The sequence below is a fragment of the Melitaea cinxia genome, chromosome 8, assembly GCF_905220565.1.
Source record: "Melitaea cinxia chromosome 8, ilMelCinx1.1, whole genome shotgun sequence".
Taxonomy (NCBI): Eukaryota; Metazoa; Arthropoda; class Insecta; order Lepidoptera; family Nymphalidae; genus Melitaea; species Melitaea cinxia.
Window position 1 is genome coordinate 12,894,185 of NC_059401.1, and position 10,360 is coordinate 12,904,544.

The window sequence follows — 10,360 nt, forward strand, 5'->3', positions numbered from 1 at the left end:
TTTTCAATCAGATTGTGAACCGAAGACATTTCCTTTACGTTATTAACACAAGAATTTTAAATGAAAATATTTGTCTTAATATAACATAATATCATATTCTTTTTTACGTTTCATAAAAATAGAAATTATATACAACACATATATTACTAAAAACTATTTAACTTTATGTACAAATAAATAAATTTTAACGGTCTTTTGAAATGTTCATGTTTTTTTTTTACTTAATAAATGAATGTCACTAAAAATATTTAAAAAAAAAAACTCCCATTAAGAGTACGTCTATTATTTTGTGTATTATCAGGTGATAAGCACAAAGAGTATAGGCACTAAAACTCCAAGATTTTTTTGTCAAATTATACACTGGCTGGAAAATGTATTGGATAAAAAAGGAGTGACTAAATTTAATTCAAAACTCTTATTAAAACGCGACGTAGAAGGAGTAGATGGATCAAGCGTTAGATACTCTATCAGAACTATTTTTAGGTACATAAGAACGATATACACAATAACGATAGACACATTATGTAAAAAAGTTTGGGAAAAAAATAATTTATCTTGCTACGTAAAAATTTTAAAATGGTTGAAATTTGTAGGTCTCATTTAATGCGAAATTCAAAAATATTTTATCAATTCGCTTCAGCCTGTAATATCCCACTGCTGGGCATAGGCTTAATCCACTACGCTGCTTCAATGCGAGTTGGCGGATATATTCCCTACTATGAGTAACGATCACTATCAGGTATACATGATAACTACCGGGACCGACGGCTTAACGTGCTCTCCGATGAACGGTGGGGAGACTCACAAGGACTAGCAACATGATAGGAAACAAGTATTTGAATAACCACAAATATCCACTCTGAACGGGAATCGAACCCGTGACCAGACACCAGAGCGGTTGTCAATTATTTTGTCAATTAATTAATGGCAACATTGTAGCTCTTTGATTTATAACTTGGAATTAAATGTAAGTCATAAATATTATACGTAAGTATTACATGTTTCAAAAAGCGGAATTTTATTTGCGGGTTATTTCAATTATTAAAAAAAATCAGATTACAAAATAAAACAAAATATTTACTACACTTTGTTTATTCATTGAAGCATCATTTTAAAAGAAAACACTGTATAAGCTTAGATTTGCCTGAAGTTTGTATATGTATGAGATTTAAAATTAATATCCAGAACCACGAGGGCCATTTGGACCACCACTAGGATAACCGTCCTCGCCACCAAAACCACCAGATCCTCTGCCGCCTCCTCGGTTACCCCCTCTACTCTGAGGTCCTGAAGAATAGCCGCCATCGCTTTGATTTCCAGGGTAATTTCTCCCAACTTGAGGACCGCTACTAGGGTAACCACCGCTGCTACCCGGATATCCTTGACCTTGTCCATCAAATCCTTGTCCATCTGGCTTCGCTCCAGGATAACCTGAGGTACTAGAGCCTTGGCCAAAACCAGGCCGTTGATATCTTCCATCTTGAAGCTGACTTCCAGATGGATAACCAGTACTACTACCAGCGAAGGCGTCAGCGTTAGCACTTGCAACGTTAAACCCTTGGTTTCTGCCTTGATCTCCTAGTGAAAAATATTTGACAATTACATTGGTGCCTCCTATTTATTCGCAGCAAGAAACTATAAATTGATAGTTGTATATTTCCACAATTATTTCAAAACCATATCTGTAATATATAATATTGTACAATAATTACCACGTCTAAAACCAGATCCTAATCCAGAACCGCTTCCAGTACCTGTCACCCAAAAACGACAATAGTTATTACTTTTGATCATTTAACAAAACATAATTGATATAATTACATTTAGCACAAAAGAAATTATCGTCTACAAAAGTTCTATTATACATTTTAAGATATATATATATATATGTGTGTTTTTATTATGTGTATATGCACAAGTGGTAAGCGCTAGATAAACAAACCCTCATATCGGATTTGGGGCTTGTAACCCTCACGATCTGCCTCGTACTCGACCACCTGCTTCCTGCCGTCAGGAAGCACTACATTATACTCCCCTGTGGTCACATCTCCATCACGTTGTTCTGAATGACCGAACTTAGTACCTGTGTCTGGATCATCAACTTCATAGCTAAATTCATATTTAGCTGGTTCCTATAAAAAATAATTCATTTATTTTATAAACGAACATTCGAAAATTAAACTTTTATTTTGCAAAAAAAATATTTATAGACATAACTTACGTTAGAGTCATTTACCCCTGATTCGCGATAATTTTGACCTTTATCAGTGAATTTATTACCGAAATCAGGGGTTCCGTAAGAAGATGACGGAGATCCACCAAACTGCCTCGAACCCTGGTCTGAATTTGCACCATTGAAACCGGTACTGCTAGGGGACTGATATTGGTTTGACGGTGTTCCATAAGAAGAATCTGGTCTCTGTGATGAACCACGTCCACGGAACGGTCCACTTGCACCTCCATTGGTTCCACGTTGATTTGGACTTCCGTACTGAGAGCTTGGAGTAAAACCTTGTCCTGATACTTGAGACCCCCGTGAATCACCTCTTGGGAACCCAGATCCTTGTCCGGGTACTCCATACTCTGAAGATGGTACGGATGGGTTTAGTCCTGGTGAATTATAGCTGTCTCTTGGTTGGCCACCAAAGCTTGGTGCAGCGGAATTAAATCCACCAAGAGATCCCTGATCACTTCCTGGAGCACCATATTGGGATGATGGTCGCCCTCCAGATCCAGATCCTGAGCTAGGAGGTAGATAACTATTCACTGGTGGTTCACATTTGCTTGTTGTTAATGCAAACGCTGCTAAGCAAAGAATCCACTGAAAAAAGTGTAATTCAAAATTTTTATTTGTTTTACGTGTAAATAATAAAAAATGACAAGTACAAATAACAAAGAACTTACTAGAATCATCTTAGTAAAACTGAATATAGACAATTATACTAGAGTAAGTGTTTCTGTATTGAAACTAAGGTTTGGAATATGTTTTGAACACTTAATCCAATCTTATATACTAAGGATCGTTGTGGTGAACGTCGCATTGTCAATAACCCAAGAAGTAAGCACGCGCATCGTGTCTTAGCTTAATTTCGTGCATCCATTTCCAGATGCGAGGAATTGTTGCGACACTCGACATTGCAATGATTTACAAGTATCCCTTATATCATTGTTGACACGCAACATAGCACTAGCAGCTAGTCCAGTTCTTTGCTTACGAATAATATGTAATTTTATTTATTTCCTACAAAACTCGGAAAAGTTCTGTACATGGAAGTGAATATAATAGTTTATTTAATTGATTTTATTGAATTGTTTAAATTCATTGTTAAATTTAATGTTACAGATTGAAATTGATTTTAATTTCATTAATTTCAATGTACTAATTTGTGTTATTATTATTGTATGTTTGTTTTTTATAAATTTTATGATTTTTTGTGTGATTATTTAATTTTTTAGACCTAAAATTATTATTTTTTTAATTAATTTCATTGAATTGTTTAAATTATTTGTTAAATTTAATGTTATTTGTATACAAAAATCTGTAGATAGAGGTAGAATTTATGATCAACTTAACTAACTCATTGTGTTCACTGTAATGTTAGTTTTAAGTTCTTTATGCATTAATAAATAACTAAATTATTATATTTAATTTAATTATATTTAATATACTTTCTAAATATATTTCAAATTATATTACAATATAATTGAAGAGAACAGTTAAATTACATATTTTAATAACACAAATGTTAGTATTTAGAAAATAAATTTTAATTATAACTTTTAAAACGATGATGACATGTACCAAAATTGAGATGATAACATTACATATTTCTATAGACTGAATTTTATGTGCACATAATATACTTTTTTTATCAACTTCTAAAAAGGAGGTATAAATTTTTACACAATATTGTATTACAATACATACGAAATTGTATTTTTTTTGTAATGTACGTTAACGTTATACACACATTAACGTGACACGTACCTTTCATAAATCAAAAAGATAAAAAACGTATATTTTAAAATATTTATAATTTTATTTAGACATTCTGTCAGACTAGTTTATGATTGTTTTATAGGTCGATTCTCATTTACGTATTCTTCTGTTCGATTTGTAAATGTAACGCAGGGTTGTCACTTCGGTGTATTTATTAATTTAAATTATAAGATTATTTAATAAATCTCAAATAAGGCAGGCAGTACGATTGTGTAACATTACTGCTCAGCATTAGAAAGGCGCAAACATTTACATCTTTTGAAGATCGGGTCAAAAATCACTTACTCACCATTGTTAGCTAGCCTTATATTCTCGTGTAACGCTTCAGCGTGTAATATTCCACGGCTAGGCATAGGTTTTTTCCCCATGTAGCAGAAGGATCAGAGCTTAATCCACCACGCTGCCCCAATGCGGGTTGGCGGATATATTCCCTGCTATGAGTAACGATCGCTATTAGGTTTACATGATAACAACCGGGACCGACGGCTTAACGTTCTCTCCGAGACACGGTGAGAAGGTGGTAAAAGGACTGCACTAGCACCCCGACCACGGCAAACATCTGTATGGATAATACAAATGTTTGTCATGTGCGGGGATCGAAACCGCAACCGCAAGTGCAACAGCCACAAACCAGTGCTGTGACCGTTACTATTACAGGCTGAAGCGTATGCTTGTATGACTTTTAATGTAAATCTTTTGTAGTGTACAGTTTAGTGTATTCTTTTTTATTCTCTTCCCATTCATTTATTTATTTTTCATTTATTTTCATTAAAAACAGATATGTACATAAAAATATACATCTAAAACAAGAAAAAGTTTTAAAACAACTTTTAATTCACACCTTGATTTTTTCTTCTTTGATGTAGTAATATTTTTTTTATATAGATTCATTAGATAGTCTTATCGGTATGAACATTACTTACTAATTAAAAAAGTAAATAAACATTACTGATTTAGAAAATGAATGAAAATTTCATCAATATGATTAAATTGCGGTACCAACCCTAGTCCAGTTCGAATACAAACTAAATCGCTTCGTGAGTTTCCTCCGTGCTCTCTTGAAGTTGGGTCGAGTGATGCAATCTTTTCGCTCATTAACGCTTCACACATATACTTATTAAGAAGAGTTATAATTACGTATGTGTATTCCAATTAAAGTAATATTAAAGGTGAACCTAAGTTTTATTTACTCATAAAACAAATTATAAAGAACTTTTTTTTTCAAAATGATATTTTTATTTTTTAGCAAGGTTGTCAATATAACTATTAAGTCTAATCGAATCACCTTTATTTGTGACACACAAACACTGCTTCACTTCAGCTTATCGCAGTCCACTGCTGGACATAGGCCTACCCAAGTTCGCGCCAGACATCCCGGGCTTCCGCAATCCTCATCCAGCCGACACCGGCAATCTTACGTAGTTCGTCGGTCTAACGGGCCGGAGGACGTCCCACACTGCGTTTGCCAAGACGCGGTCTCCACTCTAGGACCCGTCTAATCCAACGGCCATCGGTCCTGCGACACAGATGACCAGCCCACTACCACTTCAACTTCCTAATTCTGTAGGCTATGTCGGTTACTTTCGTTCTCTCGCGGATAGTCTCATTTCTAATCCTATCTTTGAGGGAAACCCCAAGCATAGCCCGTTCCATTGCACTTTGAGCGACCCTAAACTTGTGGACCAGTCCCTTCGTCAGAGTCTACGTCTCGGCTGCGTATGTTAACACAGGCAGGACGCATTGTTCGAAGACTTTTGTTTTCAAGCATTGCGGAATCTTCGAAGTGAAGACTCGACGAAGTCTGCCAAATGTCGCCCAACCCAACCGAATTCTCCTATCGGCCTCTTTCTCGAAGTTGTTGCGGCCTAGTTGGATAGTATGGCCTAGGTAAATATAATCCTGAACAACTTCGAGAAGGGTACCATCGACTGATACCGGTATCGGTATGACTTGGTTGTTAAACATAACTTTCGTCTTATCCAAGTTCATACAGAGACCGACACGTCGGGAGGACTCGTTTAGGCCGGCCAGCATTTGGCCTAACTCATCCAGGTCTCCGTAAAGATGACAATATCGTCGGCGAAATGAAGGTGAGAGATGAATTCACCATTGACGTTGATGCCTCGTTCCCCCCAATCTAAGGTCTTAAAAACATCCTCTAGCGCAGTGGTAAATAGTTTCGGTGATATTACATCCCCCTGTCTTACCCCGCGCCGAAGGGAAGTAGGTCTTGTTCTTTGGTCATTGACATGAACGGTCATCGTCGCCGCGTCGTACATACATTTCAGTACATCGATATATCGCCAGTCGATATGACATCTCTGCAGAGAGTCCAGGACAGCCCAGGTCTCGACAGAGTCTAAGGCTTTCTCGTAGTCCACAAATGCCATACACAGCTGTTGGATGTTGGATGTATATGTGGTCTACGGTGCTGTAGCCATTTCGAAACCCAGCCTGCTCTGGTGGTTGGAATTCGTCGAATCTTCTAGCGAGACGATTCGTAACAACCCTCGAAAACAGCTTATAGACGTAGCTCAGAAGTGAGTTCGGTCTGTAATTCTTTAACAGAGACTTATCGCCTCTCTTAAAGAACTTCACCGCCACACTCCTGGAACACGCCTCCGGCGTGGTACCTCGGTGGATGACGGCGTTAAATAGTCTTGCCAAGGCTTTCAGGACAGGTCACCCTGCGGCTTTAAGGAGTTCAGCTGTCCATAAATTTTCTCAACCTCTTCACGGATCTGAGAGCGAGAGCAGACGGTTCTGCCATCCGCTGTTTTTAGCTTCGCAAGAAGGCCTCTCCCCAATGGTCTTTGGAGAACTTTGGACCCCCTATTCTGCTCAATCAGAGTAGCAATCTCTCTCGTATTTGAGCAGCGGAGGTCTCGGCGTACAAGCTTCCGTATCCTCTTGGAAAGAGCCCTCTGTTCTGGCGAAGCAGCCGACAACTCGCGCCTCTGCCGCATCAGATCCAAGGCTTCGGGGAAAGTTTGGTCTGCTTCGTTGGTTTTGTTGGTGGAAAGTGCCTGCGACCCAGTGTACACACCATCTTCACCACGTATCTCGTCCACGTCGCTAGTAGTTTCCAGCGAATCGAATCGGTTTTGGAGTTCCAATTGGAACTGCTCGGAGCCACATAGTATTTGGGGCAGCGTAGGTTGGAGAGCAACACGGCTTAAATTTACATAAATTATAAGAACAAAGTCAAACAGCATGTAAGCATTTATGTTGAAATGCTGGGGAGCATGTAATGAATTCCAAAAAAAAAAATGATAGATTTTTGGTAGTTTTAAATACTACTAGGATAATAAAGTTTACGGTTAACTTGATAAATAACAGAGAGTTACCCAAGCTTATGGACGCCTGTAACATCAAGACCATTGCATTGTATTACAGTCCAAATATAATAGTACTTTAGTAGTTGTGCAATGAGTTTAACACGTTCAATTTGAATTATGATAATGCCTTTGTCGTTATATTCTTACTTCATTAAAATATATAGAGTTTTGTTTCTAATATATGAGTCAAATAGATCTTTCTTGCTAATATTAATTTCAGTAAAAAGTACACAAAACATTCGGACTATTAGATACAATAATAATTGAATCATGTTGGAATAATAAGATCGTGCTGGTTCTGGTGGTATTTCATGATTTATGTATGCAAACACGGAGCTTAAAACAATGTAATAAATGCATATTAAATCCCTAAAGTCTTCCACCTTTTGTAAAATTCAAAATTACAAAATTAATTAAAGTTTTAATGATTATTTCATTATTATTGTAACTAATAACAAGTAATAATAATGAACACTGAACTGTAAAAAATGTTTTCTTAAATTAAAATCAATTTTTATTTATTGAGGTCTAAATCGTTTTTCTTTTTTCGGGATTTTCACCAGTAGATACCGAATCAATCGTTTTTATAACTTTAGTGTGTCTGTCTGTCTACATATATGTCTATTCTATGTACATTTTGATTTATATTCGAATTTATAAAACTCATATATAATTTCAAAGAATAATATATTATGTACCGTCTCGTGTTATTGCACTTAGGAGTAATGTATCACGCTAACTACGATATATGTTCTACAGAAAAGAGCTATACGGGCAACTTGAAACTCGGACCCAAAAGTGTCGTTACAAAAATAAGTTTAAAGAAAAAAATTACTAGCGCTTCCGAAAATATTCCGGATTTTGCCTTCTGTTAAAATAGCGCTGGTAACTTTTTTATGGCACAATAAGCATACATTTTAGACGATAGTAGTAAACGTTGAAAGTTAATTTTAAAAAACGTGTACCTATAATATTAATTATAACAATCATAGTAATATTATATTTCATTTCGAAATGAAAAAAAAAAACAGTTGGAAGTAATTGACTCCAGGCTATTTTATATTAAAAGAGTCAACTCCTTATCTCAGAAATAAAACGTAGTTTGTAGGATTAAAACAAATTTATATTTCCAACACAACCTTTTCACAGCTCGGTACAAAGTGAGTTGACATCTTTGCTGACAGTTGATTCTGACAAATCGAATGATCGATATTAAAATCATTTGATTATTCGTTTGCAATTATTAGTCAATATGACTAATCATTGTTTACGAAGTGTTAAAAAAAATAAGAATGATATATTAATTAAATTGACCTCACAATATATAAAACTTATTAGCTGGTAAAATAAAATAAAAAACCTGCTTCTCTTTTGGACGTTAGTCTTGCCTTAGAATGTTGAACGATTTCAAAGAGATAAAAAAAAATCTACAAGAAGCAAAATTATCAAAAATAACAAAAACAATTAATATTTATTAATAATAAGAACGTAATAAACAGGTAAATCAATAAATTAATCTTTGTAACAACATAAGAATTTCGATAGTTAATCGGTTAATAACATCCATGTCATTACTAATCAAGTATAGGTCTGAATTTTTTAAATAGATTTTAAGTTCACTCCAGTCTGGTAAGTGGCGAACACTTACACAAATTACTTTTATGTACTTAATGAAACTTCGAATAGAGCGCACGCTTTCCAACCATTAGAACCATTTAGAAATTAAGCAAATTTAAAAAATCTAAAGCGGAACTTCAGTATCATAATATTCAAGGTTTTGAGTCTACCAAAGAGACAATATTTTCGTATTGATGTGAGTTCGCTTAATCTATATATATAATAAAATGGTAGAAAAGTCAAAACTGTACATTGAATATATAATTTATTGGAGTGACTGCTGTCCGGAGAAGTCTTATTTTGATACACGATCTAGAATATAGTTATTACTATATAAATACTACTGTGTCACAATATGAACAATTGAAGTGAATTCGTAACGAAGTCGTTTTACACGCATATCTATCATATCATATAATTGTATATGATTATTAATATTATTTTGCAGTTTGGTTTCGGCAGTAAGGAATATAACCATCTAAGAATCTTCCCGTGGGTGTCGTAAGAAACTACTAAGGGATAACGCAGTTCCACTACCACCTTGGAACTTAAAAAGGTTTCAAATACACAGGTCGAAGACGGGAAGTAGTGTCTTCGATGCGACAAAGCTAGCCCTGCAGTCACCAATAACCCACCTGTCCAGTGCGGTGACTACGGGCAACACACATGAGTTCAGGCCATTTTTGGCGCGAGCTTGTGGAGACCTATGTCGAGCAGTCGACTGCGATAGGCTGAAGTGAGTAAGTGAGTGATTAATATTATTTTACTTGTAAAACTGTTGTAACAATTAAAAATATTAAGTTGTAGGTATTTGTTTTGTTGTTTTTATCCATTGTACGAAGAATTGTTTTATGGGTCTAAAATAAAGAATTATTTATTTATTTATATTATTATATCATGAGCTACGGAGATGAAACCGCATGTGTCAACTTATATGGTCAAGGTATGAAATAGCTATAACAAATAAAAGTGTCTATTTAAAAAGGAGTAAAAAGGATTTTAATAAAACAGTGGTATGGTGACGAAATGAGAATTTTATTTTTCATTCCAATATATATTTTCACATTATAAACTATATAAATTTAATACGCCTATAATTATAAAAACGTCAACGCGTACCTCTTACGTGTACAAATTAACATAAAAATATGACATACTATCACAGCGTGAAATACTTAAAATATCAATTTAACTATTAATCTATAATAATAGTCGCGAACCCGTCAATTTTTTTCGTTAAATCTATTTATTTTTTTTAGTAAAATGAGACTTCTTATTATTATTATTACAAACCACAATACACTTACTATAGTTTTAGTTTTAAAATAATGTTTTAGAAATTAGAAAAATAGTTCCATATCGTGTATATACATATTATATAGCGTATAAGCTTTTCATAATTTTA

The 10,360-nt window shown here is 34.9% G+C and overlaps 1 protein-coding gene across 1 annotated transcript; it reads right to left on the reverse strand.

The window, feature by feature from the left end:
* Nucleotides 1-1,076: 1,076 nt before the first annotated feature.
* LOC123656039 (pro-resilin-like) lies at nt 1,077-2,794 on the reverse strand (the record flags this gene model as incomplete). Its single annotated transcript, XM_045591760.1, has 4 exons — nt 1,077-1,578; nt 1,713-1,754; nt 1,943-2,132; nt 2,222-2,794. Coding segments are annotated over 4 exons (1,209 nt in total), but the record flags the coding sequence as incomplete, so codon positions are not given.
* Between the last annotated feature and the right edge of the window lie 7,566 nt (nt 2,795-10,360).